At 36.9% G+C, this 19,422-nt stretch overlaps 1 protein-coding gene across 1 annotated transcript; it reads left to right on the plus strand.

Annotated features, from left to right (window-relative positions):
* Positions 1-19,422, plus strand: CPSF3 (cleavage and polyadenylation specific factor 3). The gene is made up of 18 exons (XM_085056828.1): positions 1-138; positions 678-741; positions 1,352-1,449; positions 2,252-2,380; positions 3,126-3,303; positions 4,931-5,020; positions 6,044-6,194; positions 8,442-8,617; positions 9,155-9,313; positions 10,037-10,183; positions 11,168-11,320; positions 11,726-11,834; positions 12,560-12,658; positions 13,744-13,838; positions 14,381-14,468; positions 16,493-16,562; positions 17,130-17,226; positions 19,217-19,422. The coding sequence occupies exons 1-18, from the start codon at positions 8-10 to the stop codon at positions 19,316-19,318; spliced, it is 2,136 nt and encodes a 711-aa protein (XP_084912954.1). The 5' UTR covers positions 1-7; the 3' UTR covers positions 19,319-19,422.

Genomic DNA, 19,422 nt, shown 5'->3' on the forward strand with positions numbered 1-19,422 from the left:
CGTTCCGATGCCGTTCCGGGTCGCGGGGGCGGGCGCAGGCGCGGGCGGAAGGGCGCAGCGCGGAGCCATGGCGGCCAAGCGCAAAGCCGAGGCGCTGATCCCGGCCGAGGAGAGCGACCAGCTGCTCATCCGGCCGCTGTGAGCCGGGAGCCGCGCCGGGCGGGGGCAGGGGGTCGGGGGGCAGGGGAAGGGGCAGGGGATCGGGGATCAGGGGCAGGGGATCAGGGGCAGGGGCGGAGGAAGGGGCAGCGCTGCCGGGAGTCGCTTCTTTCCCGGATACAGAAGCCGCTGCAGGCTGAGGGTGCTGCTAGCAGCGCCACCAGCGATGCCTTTGGGCAGCTTGAAGATGCTACTTCAGGCTTATTCGGCCCGATTTGTTACTCGGGTGAACTTGCATTATACGCGGCAATAGTTTGAGCCTCGAGTGCTCAGTAAAAAACAGAAGAGGCCAAAATCGTTTCGTCAAACAGGCAGTTTTTATTTCTGCTGCGTTCTGTAGGGCCTCCTTTCCTTTGAGATAAGTACAGCTGTTCAGTTTCTTTAGCTATCCGAGCTTAAGTGGGCTGTGCAGTTGTTACTTCTACACGGAAAAATAATCCCATTGAAGGCATCCAATGTAATTATGTCTGTGTGGTGTGGGTTGTTTCAATGCTCATGACTTTGATATCCTTTTGTAGAGGTGCTGGCCAGGAAGTAGGAAGGTCATGCATCATCCTGGAGTTTAAAGGAAGAAAAATAATGGTAATTATTTCATGAATATATTTGTATGGCCTCATTTGTATGAGGATGTGAACCTGCCTGGAGCCAGTCCAGAGGAGGCCACGGAGATGATCAGAGCACCTCTCCTATGGGGAAGGCTGGGAGTTGGGGCTGTTCAGCCTGGAGAAGAGAGGGTTCTGCAGGAGAACTCAGAGCAGCCATTCAGTACCTAAGGGAGCCTACAAAAAGCTGGAAAGGGGAGTTGTTTTAAAGTAAAAGAGATTTAGATCAAATGTTAGGAAGCTCTTCACTATGGGGGTGGTGAGGCACTGGAACAGGTTGCCCAGAGAAGCTGTGGCTGCCCCATCCCTGGCAGCTCAAGGCCAGGTTGGATGGGCTTTTGAGCAGCCTGATCTAGTGAAAGGTGTCCCTGCCCATGGCAGGGGGGTTGGAACTACATCATCTTTAAGGTCCCTTCCAACCCAAACCATTCTACTTGAAGTCCAATGCTAAAAGTAATGTTTAATGAAAAAAAGCCTTTTTTTTTCATGATTCTAAAAATTACCAGTCATTAATAACTGTATCATAGACCAAAATGGAAGAGGGTTTTTTATATGTTCTGTTAGAAGCTTTAACTTCTTTCATTTTTCAGCTTGATTGTGGAATCCACCCTGGGCTGGAAGGAATGGATGCTCTTCCTTACATTGATTTGATAGATCCAGCTGAGATTGATCTCCTCCTCATTAGTCAGTAAGTGGCACCTGAAAGAACAAATAATTTGAGACCGTGGTCTGAGCTGTGTTCACTTGTAGGTTATTAAGAGAGGCTGAAAATAGGTGTTATTTACATGGTATGGAAAAATTCTAGTTTCCAGATTTTTTAAAAAAAAGTTTGAAGTATCTCCATTTAGAATTAAGGACTGAGTATTAAGGATGTTCATTCACTTTTGACATTACAACTCTTCTGTGAGCTTGTGATTTCTGACTCTTTTATTGGCTGGCCTGCTTTAACACCCTTGTGACAGCTCCTAGAGTGAGTTTTCTACACAAAGACTGGAGAAGAGTACTGGTTGTGGTTTTTGCTCTATTGGCTTTGAATGACAAAAGTAATTTCTTAAGATAGGTTGAACTAGAAGTGTGAACAAGTAATTTGATATTACGAGATCATGTTTTAATCTGTAGTATGCAACATGCAAAATTAGAATAATGTTTTTAGCTTTCTTGTGTCTTTGATGTTTAGTGTGTCCCTGGTTCCTGTTCCTTTTCTCCCTCTAAATTGATATGGAAATTACAAAAAGAAGTGAAGTCTGATACTGTACATGTAGAACCTTGGTAATTAATGGAGAATTTCCTGTATTAGTCCTACCTTTTCTTGGTTGTATTTTAGCCACTAGACTGCAGAACATAGTCCACACAGTTAACAACAAGGTTAAAAATGCTGTTTCTGGATTTTCATGACACACGTTAGTCCAGTGAAGTAACGAATTATAGATATTATATATTAGCCTTGTGTAATATGAATGTATTAATTGGATTTGTGTGTCTGTTTTAAGTTTTCATTTAGATCACTGTGGGGCTTTACCATGGTTTTTACAGAAAACAAGTTTTAAGGGAAGGACGTTTATGACTCATGCCACAAAAGCTATTTACAGATGGCTTCTTTCAGACTATGTGAAAGTCAGGTAAGCTAATGTGTGGGTGATCTCTTCCTGAATGATTTCACCTGTATATCCCATGGGAAACTTAAGATGAAGCTACCAGTAGTTGTTGGATGAACCTGGGTGCTGTCATAAGTAACAACATATATGAGCATATAACCAGATTAGAAGTAATTAATTATCTCACTACCTCACGGATAGCTTGTAGTGAGTTTTAAGGTCCTAAAGATACAAATCACTCTTCAGGACAAGGACAGATTAAATATTAAATATACAAAGAGTGCTCTGTTACTTACATATTGGGGAATTTTTCTCTCTTTTATCTTTTTTTGTTTTCTTATGTTTCATGCCTTGACACATCATTTCCATGTGACTGCAATGGTCCTGAGCATATCTCAGCTCAGCTGTTTTGAGCTGGAGTCAGAAACCTGATCCTCTTTTAACTTGTTTGTTCTGGGCTGGTGGTAAAAGCATGAATCCATGTGGTTTTTGAGCATATTACGAGCTAAGTTGCAGATCTCTGTCCAGGGCTGGGAATCTGTTGGTACTTTGATTCTGAACTGAAAAGACTGTTCTAGCATGGCCTTTCAAAATATAGATGCTTTAACTCTCCTTAGGTGAGCCACATTAGAGTACCTGGACTTGATCTCTGATATAGAAGATGTGCTATTACAGAATGGAAATCTAATTGTCAGTGGGGAAAAATCCAGGAAGTGTTTTTTCCAGCTGTTCAGATGAGCTGATATTTAGCCATTTCACTTACATCCAGTAATATCTCAGCGGATGACATGCTATACACAGAAACAGACCTCGAAGAAAGCATGGACAAGATTGAGACCATCAACTTCCATGAAGTGAAAGAGGTGGCAGGAATCAAATTCTGGTGCTACCACGCAGGCCACGTTCTGGGAGCAGCCATGTTTATGATTGAAATAGCTGGTGTGAAGGTATTTTGTCTTTATTATGAGTTGAAATCAAGCCTGAGTACTAGTGTAGTTGTTAATTATTTATTATTGTCTGTTATGCCCCACCACTGTGGCTGGAGATGTCCAGTAGACTTGGACGCAAGTCAAGGTGAGAGGCCTTGGCTTAGGACATGTATTTTCTCATTAATAAAAATTAGCAAATGATAGATATCAGATCAGGTAAAATGTTTGGATTGTATGGGAGTCTGAGACATGACTCAGACCTGGAGCCATTAAACATGTAGTTTTCCTTGCTGGTCTGATCAGAGGCAGCTGGTAGCTGAGGCAGTTGTGCGGAAGCTGCATTTTAGTAAAATCTGTGAACAGATGTTTGTTTCTGTAAGTCTCATTTACATGTTTGCCTGTCTCAAGTGCTTAAATGGCATTTGTCAATGTATGTAAGTTACATTTTTCTCATAAAGTACCTAAAGAAATAGGACTATCATTGATTTTAGGTACAGAGGGATTAAGTAAGAAGTCATATAATCACAGGCAGCACCATGCCAAAACCAAATACTTGAAACTCGTCTCATGAATTGGAGTTCAGCAGGACAATCACCTTCCAAGGAAAGTTTCACACAGCCCTGAAGAGGGAAGAGAAAAGGTGGTTCTGAGGCTTGCTTCCCAGTAGGAGTTTGTTTGTGATTTATAATGATTGGGAATTATAAAAGTTGAAAGTTTAAAAAAAGCCTGGAAATAGACTGAGTTTACAATAATCACAAAAAAATAAAGATCTCTTAGTGTTTCTTTTTTGTTTTTTTTTCTGATTGAGGCATGGTGAAGAGGAAAATTTCCCTCTTACTATGCATGACTCAAGTGGATTGCGTTTTAACATCCATTATTTTCGTCAATTCCCTGTGAAGCAGTTGAGGGCTGTGATAGTAGGTTATGTGGTAGAGTGCATATCTGCTGTTAAGTAACTAGATGTTATTTATTATTTACACTTTCATCAATGGAATTATTGTTAAATAAAAATATGTCAGTTTTGAAATCATAAATTTGGGTGCAGAGAGTTGGATTCCACCCTGCAGTTAAGAATCCATTAAAAATAAATAACTGTTTAAAATTACCTCTTGGTGTAATGGGGAATATGATTATTCCATTTGGAAAATCAACTAGGTTACAGGCTTTTTTTTAGTATCAGAAAATCTTAGAAGAATTTTTAATAAATTATTTTATTGGATTATTCATTATATTTTGCATTCTCATATATAAATGCAGTTTTATCTTCTATTTACTTCCTCTTAGGAGTTGCTGTATTTTTTGTTAGGTCTATTTTTACTTCTTAGTGGTCAGTGCAAGTGTGGAATAGGCTGAAAATGGCACCTTGATATCTCAAATGAAAAATAAGAGCTTAATAATTGTTTGCCTAGTTTTGTTGGAATTATGGTATTGCTTGAAAAACCTTTACTATGGGGGTTTGAATACTTGCATTGTAGTACTGTTGACCTAATAGTGTAAGCACTGTTCACATCAGAAGAGCCTTATTTAAAGTACAGCTGACCTTTTTATCAAAAATTTCCTTAAAACCATCTTTGCTCAGCTTTTTAAAGGCTACTGACCTGGTAGAACCTGTAACCAGAGTACTGCTTCTCTTTGTCTCCAACAGCTGCTATACACAGGTGATTTCTCAAGGCAGGAAGACAGACACCTGATGGCAGCAGAGATTCCCAATATTAAACCCGATATTCTCATAATTGTAAGTTTTGCAAAATTATTTCTTTCTGTTAGCAATTAATTATACATAGGGGTATGACTTAATTAAAGCCAAAATGGAATGACAAAGACAGTGGAGATTTAGTGGTAGTGATTTGTGTTAAATATCCAAAATGTTTGGGTGTTCAGAACTCTACATTGCTTCCCACTGCATTGAAAAGTCTAATTATAATTTTATAATTCTGATGATGAAGCTCCTTAAGGCTCTAGACAAACCTTTCAGAGATGGGAGCTTTATTAGATATTGACTTGCATTGTACCAACCCTAAATTAACCAAATGTCTCTTATAGTAGATCCTTACCTACTTGCAACTATGTTAAGAATTTGTCCTCGATGGAGGTACCCTCAGAGCTGTTCCATAGTTTTGCATTGTTTTGTTTTCTGAGTGAAATTACTTTATTATATCCCTATTTGGAAAACAGCAGCTCATGGGAAACTTTATAAGTAACAGTTTTAGCTGGAAACAAAAGCTGGTATCTTTCAAAATTATTTCATTTACTGTGTCCCTTTTAGCTGTTTGCTGTAACTGATAATCCAATTTCAAGTCTCATCAAAATCTTGTATTTTGTTTAATGCCTCTATTTTAAGCCAGGGGTTAAACTGTGGCACATGTATCACTATGGGCCATGTCATTGTGATCATCAAAGCACTGGCAGCATTTCCAGTTAGGAAAATAAATGTGTTAAATTTGAAACTTCTTAAAAGAAGCATTGAAATTAATAGCTCTGGCTTTTTTAGTGCTATTAGGATCTATCTGTCTAAATTGCTTGGATGGGTTTGGGAGAGGGGAAGTTTTGGGTATTTACCTTGGTGGGGGTGGGTTATGGGAGTTTGGGAGTGGCTTTGACTTTTCCCTCTCTTTCACCTCTCTCCCTCTTCTCCCCAACATGTTAACACCAGTAGGTTTTTCTGCTTCTTTTTTTTTTTTTTTGTTGGGTTCAGAGGGGAAGATCAGGAATTATTCTCTGTGCCAGTCTTTTCAATACTCTGTCTCTCCACATGTAGGAATCCACATATGGAACTCACATCCATGAGAAGAGGGAGGAGCGGGAGGCGAGATTCTGCAACACTGTTCACGACATCGTGAACAGAGGGGGCCGAGGTCTCATCCCTGTGTTTGCCCTGGGTCGAGCTCAAGAGCTGCTTCTCATTTTAGGTATGTACCATCCCAGCTCCTCTTAATGAAAAAGCACATAAAGTGGTTTAGAATGTTTTCAGATTCCTTGAATAGCTCTTCAGCCATTTTACAGTGTGTTAATTACCTGATATTTTAATATATAATGCATGTTTCTTCAAATGCAAAAAATCCAGTAAACCACCCAGCAGTTCTGCTTTGTGAGGTAGGATGGGAGACCTAGAAAGGAAAAGGTGATGGTGTGGTAATATGTGCATGGCTTTTGAATATTTTTGAATCAGGATTTCAGCAAATAGGGACTATTATTACAAATGGAATAATAACCAGTTATAACAACAGCTGTTTCATTTAAACTGTACTGCTAAAAAAAGGGGTATGTTTTCTTCCAAAGTTCTACTATTTTTAAATTCACAAACCTGTATGAAAAACTCTTTATAGGAAGAGCTTAGAAGACCATAAAGGACACTTCTAACACTTTAAAAGTCCTAATAATAATGAAAAGCAAATTAGGCTTTTGAAGAAAAATGAATGAGAGTTGTACTCGACCGTAACAAGCTAGTTTACATAAAATACATAGATATTGTTACAAGGTACTTTAGATAAAACAATCTTTTAAAGTCAATTATTGCCAGGCCTCTTTGCTTTCTTTTAGCACATTTAATTTGTACTGTGTTATGTGACTTTTCCCTAGTCTTTCTGCTCATTCAAATGGTGGCAAAATCAAAAGATAGCTATCTCAAGCTTAAAATGCTTATATTTAGGGGTGTTGAATATGAAGTGTTTCGTAAACTATTTGAAATTTTTTTCACTTTCCATTTCAGTTTAGCTCAGTATTCAAAAATAGTTTGTTTTCAAAATGTCTTACCAGTCTATTCAAATGTTAAAAAGAAATTTGGATCTAGGCATAGGATAGTATTCAGTGTTGTGGAATTATTTACTACTTCTCATTGATTGAGAGGACTTTTTATTTTATAGAGAACATAAAATCTGAACATTTTCAACCTTTTGTAGCTATTAGGTTGTAATTTGTTTGCCTCTCTTTGCGCTGTGTAGATATTAAAGTGAGTTTGTAAACATAAGCTTGAAAATACATCTAGCAAAGCTAGACATGCAATTGGATGCTTAATTAGCTAGAAAATGCAATTGCATCTCACATGCCTACACAGTTGAGCCTGCAGGCTTCTGTGTTTATTTTTCCTGCTTTCTGTCACTGTATGACAAAAATAAAATACTGTTATGGTGTAGAAAATAATGATGGTGAATTCAGCCTGTGACTGGTTACCTTTTACTGGCTGTTTCCAGCTTACACCTGAGCTTATTAAGGTAGTCATGGCAATGAGCCTCTGAAATGTTGTGAGAAGCTTTGCCTGGAAATCAGAGATGTTAGGGAAAAGCACATTGTAATGTCATTGTAAATGCACAAATACAGCCAAAAAGGCGTACCTCTATTTTTGGACGATTGTGCAACATAAATATCTTTCAGACTAACAGAACTATATCCAAATGGGAAAATAGATAAGTTATGTTTGTACAGCTGCATTCAGATCTCTTCTTTGTGTTTAGGAAAGGTCATGGCTACTGTCACCAGTGATAAAATAAGTTGTGGTTAATGTACATTCTTTCCTTGTTTTTGTTCCAGCTGGGCTTGAAAAATATAACTGTTGGTGGTATACAAAAAGCCAGGCTTGATAAATGAGTGATTCTTCTCACCTTGAACTCCATGGATTTGTTTTACAGAATGGTCATATTATGAATTCTTATGAACAAATCTGTGTGCAGATGTCCCTGGCTCTTAGATATATAATTAATATTTGACAGGGACATTTTGGCTTTGTTGTAAAGGTGTAGTAAAACTTCTTTTGTCATAAATGTAGACTTACTGCTGTGTAGTATCATGTATACTTTATACCTGAAGTTGGTGGTTGGTTGAAATTTTATCTGCCAAAAGGATCTGAAGTTCACTTTTGTCATGTTTGTTTGCCTGTTTGTACTGGTTGCATACAGTTTTAGCTGGTGACTGTTTTAGAAAAGCAGATGGAAACAAAGATGCTGTGATGGTGATTTTCTATAATAAAAATGAAAGAGCCCTCTGGTAAATCTGTTTTAATAATGGAATTATTAAATCTGTCTGAGGAATTAATAATGTGTCTGAGAAGCACACACTTTATAAATAATCCTGCGCATGGCATTTTGCGTTCCATTGTTTGGTGGCTGGGTTTTTTGTTTTGTTCTATTTTATTAGTTTGTTTGTTTGTCTTGGGTTTTTAGATGAATACTGGCAGAATCATCCTGAACTCCATGATATCCCCATATACTATGCCTCCTCTTTGGCAAAGAAATGTATGGCAGTTTATCAGACATACGTCAATGCCATGAATGACAAAATCCGCAAGCAAATTAACATCAACAATCCTTTTGTTTTCAAGCATATTAGTAATCTGAAGGTAAGATGGAGATTCTTACAAAAAGATGAAGGTGACAGAAGAGTTCATATTTGCTGAATAGTGTGTGTGTTTAATATCCTGATACCACAGAATCACAGAATATTCTGAGTTGGCAGGGACTCACAAGGATCACTGAGTCCAACTCTTAAGTGAATGACCCCTCTGGGGATCAAACCCACAGCCCCTGGTGTTTTCAGCACCATGCTTGAATCAGCTGAGCCAATCAATATCCTTAATATCCTAATAGATTGATTAGGTCCAGGCTTATATCTGAGTTACCTGCTGACCCAGTGCCTAGAGTGCTGTTTGAGGGGAGCTTATGCCCCAACATTTCTTGCACTGTAGATCCCTGTGCCTGCAGTTTACTCCTTGTGGACATCAGTAAGAGGAGCTTCCCTGCAAAGGGCACTTTTTGTGAGGATGGGGTATAATCTGTGAACATAGGGCCCTTCTTGTATGTTGTGCAAGGGTGCAACTGGGCTGTCCTCCATTTAAGTGAATTGTGGTAACTGATATTCTGACTGTGTGTCTTTTTAGAGTATGGATCACTTTGATGACATTGGGCCAAGTGTTGTGATGGCTTCCCCAGGTATGATGCAGAGTGGCTTATCCAGGGAGTTGTTTGAGAGCTGGTGCACAGATAAGAGAAATGGAGTCATTATTGCAGGGTACTGTGTTGAAGGAACTCTTGCTAAGGTGAGTTGTTAATGCACCATAACCTCTTAATGACAGCATTCATGTTAGTTTTAAAAAGAATTGGTCAATAACAAGTGTCTTTGATTTACTGAGATTGTTGTCAGGTATGTATAAGTACATAGTCAAAACTGATTGCTTTTGGCTAATACAACTGAAAAGTACAGAAAATTTGCATATAGTAATTTCCAGTGATGTTATACAAAATAATCTTTTCTAGGGGCAGTTACCTTGTCATGAGAAAGAATGATTGATACTTTAGATCTCCCCACTGTTTAATTTTTCAAGAAGGTAGCTCTAATCCTAATTCTACAGAAGTTGATAATAAGTCTAACGCCACGTATGTGTCAGAGATCAGACTGCTTTGTGCACCATGTGCCATTGTAGAGAATGAAATCCTTCCAAATTCCAGCAGCTAAGGGCAACCACAGCATCTAATTTTGCCTTTAGAGATAGAAATCACACATTTGTTACTGTTTTGATGGAAATTAGAGAGATCTATCTGGAAGGATGAAGTCACAAAACTGTTGAGGATGCACGGGATGAAATGGTGTGTGTTGTACATGATTTTTTCATGTGTAAATGTGTGTTTTGTGAAATCTTGTTTTTTTCACATTTTGTATGGTTGCCACTACTATTTCGTTGATTTTTGAAATGCAAAGCATTAGTTATATGGTGTCTATGGGAGGCTTTATTTTTTTTAATTAAGGTGTATTTTTTTTCTAGCACATCATGTCTGAACCTGAAGAGATCACAACTATGTCAGGGCAAAAACTTCCACTGAAGATGTCTGTGGATTACATTTCTTTCTCTGCTCACACAGATTATCAACAAACTAGTGAATTTATCCGGGCCCTGAAACCTCCACATGTGGTCAGTATCCATGCTGCCCATTTTTCCAGAGTGGGATTCATCAAACCAGCTCACAGTCTTGAGTCAAGGCAGGGACTGGTGTGTCTAGCAGTAGCCAGCATCCCTGTGCTTTGAATAATCAAAGGTGGAGATTTTAATCATTTTTCGTCATGTTCCCTTAACAAAGTGAAAATGAACTTGCTCTTGAGTGTCTGCATATGGGATCCCTGGGGATGACTTTCCAGACAGTGTTGTGGTCCATAATCTGTTTCAGCAGTCTTTTGTGCAAGTAAGATACACTGTAGGACTACATTAGGTTGGGGATGCTGGTATTGGAATAATTCACTGGAATTTGTCTTAAAATAAGTAAGAAAACATTAATTGAAGGTATGTGGCAGAGAGCAAAAGACAAAGGCAGCACTTGCAGGGAAAAGCACGAGGAAATCACAGGAAGTAGGAGGTGTGAAGGACTAGCATGTGAAAATCTGGACTGGGGTCTGAAACTGGCAGAGAAACAGTGTGCAAGCACAGATAAGAAAGAAAAAAACATCATAGCAGAAGAAAAGAGGATTTAACTTGGCAAAGAAAATTGTAAACTGTGAAGCATTCTCTCTGAATTGCATGTTTTTTTATGTTTTTAGCTACACACAGGCAAAAATATAAAGCTAGCTAACTTCTGGTGTTGAACTTCAATTAATACTTCCCTTTCATAATACAACAATATGTGTATGAAAACTTAAATGGGATCTCTGTAATGCACTCTGCTTGGTTGCATGGATTTTTCAACAAATGTTCAGGGTCATGAAATCTCAGACTTCAAATAATGCAGAGAATTCAAAGACACAGAACTGTAATTGAGCTCATGTTTCATACACTGTGACGTCATGGAGTTGCATTTTTATAAAGATGAGATAGAATATGGCAGTTTTCTTAGATAATTTGTTTACTATGCATGTCTGGTTGGACAAATAACTTCTGCTAAAAGGAAAACTGTCTTTTTTATAGATTTTAGTTCATGGTGAGCAGAACGAAATGGCCAGATTGAAAGCAGCATTGATACGGGAGTATGAGGATAATGATGAAGTTCATATAGAAGTTCATAATCCTAGGAATACTGAAGCTGTGACATTAAACTTCAGAGGAGAAAAACTTGCCAAGGTATAAAATCAGTGTTTTCTTACCTGTAGAACAGTGTTTTCTTCTGGTATAAAAGCTACATGTGATCTTCCAAGCCTGTATTTTTAATTGATTTCAAATTGCATGTTTTTGAGGGACTCACAGTATGTCAGTGTTTTGTGTTTAGTTGTATTTGGGGTTTTGTCTGGGGTTTTTATTTTGAGGTTTGTTTTTTGTTGTTTTTTGGTTTTCTTTGGTTCTTCACTCTTCCAAACTTTTCTTGTGTTATAGCTCAGAAAGTTTCTAGGTTAGTCTGACCTTTTTTTTTCCGGAGTTAATTTTATACTCTGACTTTTCTGAGAAAACCGTATTTCATCTCCGTAGTTACTTGAAGGTGTAAATACTTCAGATTACCTTATTGCACTATATGTGTTTTTTTCTTTCCAGGTGATGGGCTCTTTAGCAGATAAGAAACCAGAGCAAGGACAGAGAATTTCTGGAATCCTAGTTAAAAGAAATTTTAACTATCACATTCTTTCTCCATGTGACCTCTCCAGTAAGTAAAGACAGTGATGTGATCAGTAGGTAATTGAAACTTACTATGTCATTAAAACATTTATAATTCTCTGGAGTTTTTTCTGCAGTTTTGTGTTTCATAAGCAATTAGTGAACATCTTAGTTTTATTTCATTTAAGTTTTGCCCAAAGTTCTGAACTGTTGTAGTGAGAAGAAAGACATTCAACTCATGTTTACTCAAATCTAAAATCTTCTCTTTCTCTAACAGAAAAGAAGCAAAATTCCATTTCCTTTCCGGTTACCAAAACGTTTTCCTCTGCAAGACTGTGCATAAAACAAAGAGCACCTCAATCAGTTTACCAGTTTCTAAAATGTCATTAGTTTTTAGTGTAAAAAGCTACAGAACAGTGAAAATATTTGTGTAGTCCTCCTATGCTTTTTAGTACTCAAGAAATTGATCTATTCTCAGAATAGAAGAGGAATTAAATCTAAGGTCAGAAAAGCTTTAGGAAAAGCAGTTCTGCTGCCCTAGTTCATTGTTTTTCTCTAATGGGCAGGATAATATCACAAGCTCTTGCTGGTTCCTAACCACAAATGTATTATTTATCTTATTTTAGATGCTCCACCTTCCTCTTTATAAATTTCCCTTTTCTTTCCTCTTGTCTTAAATGTATCGATGCCATTATTTATCTGTAATGGCAATTTTATTTATTAAGTAAATTCAGAGGGCTAGTTTTTAACATGTAGTTTTTGAAATGGTTTCAGATTACACGGACTTGGCGATGAGCACAGTAACACAGACACAAGCCATTCCCTACACAGGCCCTTTCAATCTGCTTTGTTACCAGCTGCAGAAACTTACCGGTAAGTACTGGGAAGGATGTGCTCATGATTTATACTGCTCAGCTTTTAAAACAACTTCCAGTTCTTCAGAGGTCTTCTGAGTGGAAATTTCTTCCTGTTTTACAACTCTGATTAGACTATGCAGCTTCTGCCAGATCCAGTTCATGAGTATGACACAGCTTTTGGGGAGATTCTACTGTATTTATATTAGAAAGTGATGGTTACATAGCAATGTAGAGCATAGGCTGATTTCAGTCTGACAGCCCCCAAAGTGAGTGCTCTGGATACTCTGATGAAAGCTTTTTTAATTGATTTGGTATCTCTAGCCCCAAATAGAATGGGTAATTCCATCCAATTAATAAAAACAAGAGCTCTGCCCTCCTTCATGACAGACAGCCTCTTCTGTGCCTCCCCTAGAGGCAAGAATTGGCTTTTCCTGAATGAGAAGCCATTTAAACCTGACACTGGGAGGATCCCCTGTGCCTCTCTCTGGCTGTACCAAAGATTAGGGGCAGCTCCTGTCCTAGTTCATTGAAGGAACACATGCTTTGCAGGTTCCCTTCCCAGACTTAAACTCAGAATATTTTTTTATTCTCTAGTGTCAGAATCTAATTCATGTCACTCGTGAAGAGAACGCCTATATTCAATTGAGGTTCAGGTCTCATAACCCAAGTGCTGCCAAGCACACAGGTGCTTTTGGTTTAAGCTCTATGCTTATGTGAGCAATGGGTTATCCTTTAAGGGAGTCAGAGCTGGTTAATTCTGTAAATGGAGCAGAATTAACTAAATTTTTTATGTGTTTTCTTTTTTGTTTGTGTACTCACCATCAGCGTATTAAGTTAGTCAAATATGAGAATTCAAAAAAAGTAAAATGGTCAGTATTAACTAATAAAAAACCCCAAACAATCCAGAACAAAGAAAATAATATTGTCAGGTAAGGGAAGAGAGTATGTGAGCTGAGGTTCCATTTTGTGAGCTGCTCTGAGCAGTTGTAATAACAGACAACCCCTCTTATTCTTAAACTCACTTATTTCCTTATGCAAATAAAGTTAGTCTTGCTTCCAGTATAATTTCATTATTGCTAACCATTTGTTGTCACTTCTTAGGTGATGTAGAAGAAATAGAAATCCAGCAAAAACCAGCTCTGAAGGTTTTCAAAAACATTACTGTGATCCAGGAACCAGGCATGGTAGTACTCGAGGTGGGCATTGGTGAGGGAGAAGGAATATTTTGTTCTCCAGTTTCTGCAAAATAATACCATACAGATGCCATGAGGAATTCAATGTTTTAATTAGTTTTCTGTTGGATGACTAGTAGAGTGAAAGCTAGAACAAAGTTCCCCTTCAGCTGTGGTCTTGTGTGGATGTGTGTTATTTGATTTATCCGCTGCCAGTTGCTTTTTTTTGCCACATCTCATGAGTATAATGGCAGATTTGGTGCCCCTTTTCTATTTGGCAGATAGTAATTGGAAATATCATCAAATGGTGTTCCTTCCTCCCCCAAAGAGTTGTGGTAATTATTTTGTAAGTGTGCTCAGAAACATTCAAAACTTTAATTTTTCATGGGAAGTTGTTGGGGTACATCCAGTTAAAAGTAGTTAATTTGGTGTGAAATATATGACAGTCATTTGAAGCTGGAATTCAGAGAAAAGCAAAAAGGAGAATGCAATTAATGTTATATTGTCTTTATGCTGCATTATTCACTCAGCCCAAATAATGAATTTGGGGTTTTTTTGTTTTCCAGTGGGTGGCAAATCCTGCTAATGATATGTATGCAGACACTGTGACAACAGTGATACTGGAAGTTCAGTCAAATCCCAAAATACAGAAAGGTATAAGTTTAGTGTATGCTTATTTAACTGAGATATTTCTTCCTATTTTTTAAACATCAATTTTAGAGGATATAATGCCTTCCAATAGATTGCAATCCCCTTATTGTATTTCCATGCCTTATGGAACTTACTAGGGAGCAAAATTTGCTACTTAAAAACAGAATTACAGCTTGATCTTCATTATTTGTGACATGTTCATTTGTTGAAACTTTCTCTTGCATGGCAGCTGATGACTGTGGAAAACATGGTCTTATTTTAAGTAAATTAAGTCTTATATTAAAAAAATCTAAAGTGGTTAAGTTTTGTATGGCCCAAGCCAGGCCCTTTTCTGATTCTATGATTCTGTATGGACAAATAGGTGTTTCTTTTCACTGGATTACTCCTCTTGTCTTTTTATTACAAATTTTAACAATTTTGTATACTAGCAGTCAGTGTTCCTTACGTGTTTGGTCCCATACGTGACTCAACACATTCATTAAAAATCCTTTCACCTGAGTTTATAAATTCCCATAACTGGTCTTACTTTGTTTGGGAGTAAAGGTTTTTCAGTCACCTGGACCTAAATAAATTCAGAGTGTAATTTTCTGATCTTGGTTGTGATATTTTTCAAAATACATAAGCCCTTCTGGCCATGTCCTCATGTTCTGCATTATGAAACTAACCACAATCAGAAATTTTATTTTTTAATTATACTTTGACCTCCTCTTTTTTTTTTTCTTCCCCTCCTTTCTTTCTGTCTTTATACAGATGGAAAAAAAAGTTTTGCCTTTTTTTATTTCTCATTGTAATATCTGCCTTAGCCTGATTTTTCATATTCTACACTTTCTGTGTATGATTTGTTGGTGGCAGTGTTTAGATTCTCCACCCTCCACCACCCTTCAATTAATTCTTCTTTCTATTTTTATGTGCCTTTTGGCATTATTTCCCACCTTGTTTCATGGTGCTGATTTGGTCAGCTAATCTCAGGTGTGGATTCTTGCAGGACTTTTTTTTTATGCTCATTTGGGGTAAAAACATCCCAAGGAGTTCTTGCAGTTGTGTATTTAAGAGTATGTTCACAGGATCACAGGAGGTTGAATTAAAGTATCTTAAGTTATTGTTGCTTAGCTGACCATGTGCCTGCATTTACCTCATTTCCATGATAAAATTACATCTTGCTTAGTACATTCAGTTACTGCATTTTACCTAAGGAATGGTAAATTTTAATATATTTATTAAGTTTTTATTATTAATATTTAAGCTCAGTCGCTTGCAGTTGTGAAGTTCTTCAAAGAATTTCTCAGAAATTCTAACTGTCACTGTGTTCTGAATTCTTCAGCTGATTTAGAAGTACTGAAATGAGCTTTTTCTAAACACTTACAGTTTTTTGTATCCATCAGTGAAAAAGGTAGCAATTTTCACCACTTCCTATGGACTTCTGAGTCTTTAACAATCAAATACTTAAATAATTATGTTCAAAAGAAAATGAGTTGTTTTACGCTACCTCTTAATTTTAAAACTTGGTCTAAAAAATGTATTATTTTTATTTCAACTCCTCTCTGCTGAAACAAATTCCAGGAATGTCTGTGCTTATTACTACTCATCACATTCACCATCCAGTTTTATTTTATTCTGTTTTCTGCATGCTCCCAGCCTCCATGATGTGGTATTTTCCTGTAATAAGAGAAAATGGAGGGATTATAAACAACTGATGAAAGCAGATTATTTTCTCTGTTAAGTAAATGTGCAAAGTAACGAGTGCTAACAATAAATCAGTTAAATCAATTAAAAAGTGAGAATGTGACTTGCAAAGCTTTCTGTTTTAAAATGTGATAAGTACAGGAATATACAGTGAAATGTATGCATTTCCTTGATGCTCTCATCTTTTTTTTTTAATACATTTTAAAATAAATTGTGTAAACATACATCTTTTATTTAGTTTTTGAATTTTTTTTTAGGAAAGTTAGTTTGTGACTAGGATTGTATCAGCCATTTTTCCCTCCCAGTAAATGTCTGTGAAAGTAAGTTTTTATTTTTCTTTTCAGCTGCAGTAAATAAGATTTCCAAAAAAATAGATATGGATGTATATAGAAAGAGAATGGAGATCATGCTTCAGTAAGTTGATATATATTTTTCTAAAGGAAGATGATCACTGTTAATCATGTAAATACAATAATCATAGTATAAAAGAGTTTAAAGATAGTTATGTAAAAATACTTAATGCAAATTTACTTCAGTCTAATTTCTGTGAAGGCCAGGAATTAAGAAAAAGGTACAGTAAAAAGTTCTCAGCACCATTAAAATTTTGAATATAGAGCCCAGTTATTTCTTCCAGAAGCAGACTTTTAAATTATCTCCAAAAATTATGCTACAAATGGTTAATAAAAAAATAACAACTTTGGATCACATCTCTTTTAAAACTTACTCTGTTGTGTATTCTGTTATTTATGTAGAGATTTTGCCTCTTTTGAAATTAAAGGAATCCTTCCCTTCATTTATGATAAAATACTTACTGTTATTTGATACCCACTGTCATAATAAAGATTGGTATTTTTAATTACATCTGAGGGGGTTAAATAATTGTTGCTGGAAGGTGATACCTGCCAAAATGACCCCAGAGTTAATAGAAAAAGCTAAGTTTGCTGTTTGGCCTCATGTTACACTCATGGGTCTTTGCTTTAGGGATATGTTTGGAGAGGACTGTGTGAGTTCCAAGGATGACTCTGTCCTGTGCATCACAGTGGATGGGAAGACTGCCAACATTTCCCTGGACACTCGGGTATGTGGAGCAAAGCTGTTGCTTTTGTGTGTGTTGTGTTCAGCTGAGCATCCTGTCTGGCACGCAGTGCTGCCTACAATGTCATGTACCCACCTGCTAAGGGGATGTTCTTGTCCTTGATATCAAAACAGAGGGTGTTTGTAATTAAAAAAAAAATGCTAGCAATGTTTATGCAACAGATGAAGCACATTTGGAGAAAAACTCAGTATTTTTCAGCAGCTTGGTTGTATGAAAAAAATGAATAAAGAAAGATTGTAGAAGAGACATTGAGTTAACCCTTTTTTTAATGCTTTTAAAGCATAGCTCTGGTGTGAATAATTGAACAATTACAGGGTAGGAATGATGTTAATAATTTTGTCATCATGATCCTTTTGGAGCTAAATTGAAAGCTGGAAATACTCAACAAAAAGAAGTTCTTCATTAATTTACTAGCTTGGTTCAGAACTGGATGTCATGCATGTTAGAAGGGTAAGAAGCTATCACACCTAGTTATTCAAATAATGTAAAACTGTAAAGAATGGTTAAAACCATGTCCTTCACCATCTTAAGCATTTTAATGTGTTAGCTTTCTTTCATTTTTAATAACATATTAAACGTATATTGTGTATTACCTCTGTTCATAGTAATAATATAATGTAAAGTAATTCTATGGAGTAGCTCACATGTATTCTCCTTAAGGGATCACAACAAATGTTTTAAGTGTTCTGCAAACCCAGAAGAAAAAGTTGGCCCCTGCCAAAAATTTGTTACCGATTGAAACAAAACAAGTTAATGTTAATTATCTTAAGGGAATAGTGAGTTACAGTCCTATGGTTAACACAAAACTTGTTGTGCCATCTCTTTTCAGCTTTTTAATAACAGATGCTAACTTTCAGTTTGTACATAGCACAGAAAAATACAGGACTGGTGAAAGAAATCCTGAAATAAAGAAAAAACTAACTAGACTAGAAAAAATGCATACTGTTTGATCAAGAAGTTTGATTTCATTTTTATATATGTCATTATTATTAAAATATTTGTGTACTGACAGAAACCCCAGTGGCAGCTCAGTTGCAACAAGGGTGTATCTTTGCAGTATTTAATTTACAGACTGTTGGCAATGGCAAACTTGTGCCATTATGAACCAGATTTTACAAGGAAGATCTGTGCTTCTTTATGTGCATATGTATCTTATAAAACGTCATTGCCTTTAAAATAAAAAGCTGCTTAGTGTAGATCTGACTGGTGGGAGGTGTAGATTTCTTTTTTCCATGTTAACACAGTGCTCTCACAGTTAATATGATTTTAACATTGATAGATAACACTAAATGCATGTTTGCTGTTTTAAGTGCCTTTTTTCCTCCCAGGCCTTTATGGTTGGAAGGAGTTACTAGATCAGAAGAGTAACAAGTTAATACAGAATTAAAGGAGGTAGAGTCTTAGAGTCTAGAAAGGCCACAGGACCAGGAACAGTGTTACTACTCAAATGCTGCTGCCCGTTGTTTCTGAGGTAGAGCAGTCAGGGGTGAATGTAGATAAAGTTGCATGTTTGGGGTGGGCATTCTTCTCTAGGAAGATTTGTTTTGGTAAAAAATTGATTTTTTTGGATTATTTTTGTGTAAATGTCATCATGATTATGGGAACATCGGTGTGGTGCCTGTACCTCTGTGGTGAATGCATATGTTTTGCAGTATTAACCTAATACAGTGTGAGTGAATTCACAGATAAAATGAAATCTTGTGTGATTTTATTTGATTTCAAATTAAATATAATCTACAAAACTTAATGCATTTTACATGGTAATTTTGAACATAAGACTCAAAATTAAGCTTTAGCAGGACTTGCTTAAGTCTTTGAACTCATCTATATGGTGGCAGACCACTGAAAAACATACAGTGCTACTCCTGGTAATTTCCATGACTACATTCTCCTTTCCCCTTACAGGCATTCTTCACGTGCTGAAAAGGAGCGTGAAGTGCCAATTCTAACATCCTTTTCTTTTCGTTCCCAGACAGTTGACTGTGAGCCAGGAAGCGAAGATGACGAATCCCTTCGTGAAATGGTGGAACTGGCTGCACAGAGGCTTTATGATGCCCTCAGCCCAGTATGCTGACCTCTGTAGATAACCTAGGATGCCTAAAAAAAACCCCAAACTTTTAAATGTTCCATTTATTTGGGCTATTTTTTAAGAGTAAATAAAAATTTTTTCTTCAGTAA

Source organism: Lichenostomus cassidix, chromosome 3, assembly GCF_008360975.1.
Source record: "Lichenostomus cassidix isolate B80296 chromosome 3, HeHo_3.0, whole genome shotgun sequence".
Lineage (NCBI taxonomy): Eukaryota > Metazoa > Chordata > Aves > Passeriformes > Meliphagidae > Lichenostomus > Lichenostomus cassidix.

Bases quoted from the DNA above. Each gene is read 5' to 3' on its own strand.
- CPSF3 (XM_085056828.1), top strand. From the start codon at position 8: ATGCCGTTCCGGGTCGCGGGGGCGGGCGCAGGCGCGGGCGGAAGGGCG. The intron at 1,450-2,251 runs GTAAGTGGCACC...GTCTGTTTTAAG, and splicing joins GATCTCCTCCTCATTAGTCA to TTTTCATTTAGATCACTGTG. The intron at 10,184-11,167 runs GTCAGTATCCAT...TCTTTTTTATAG, and splicing joins CCCTGAAACCTCCACATGTG to ATTTTAGTTCATGGTGAGCA.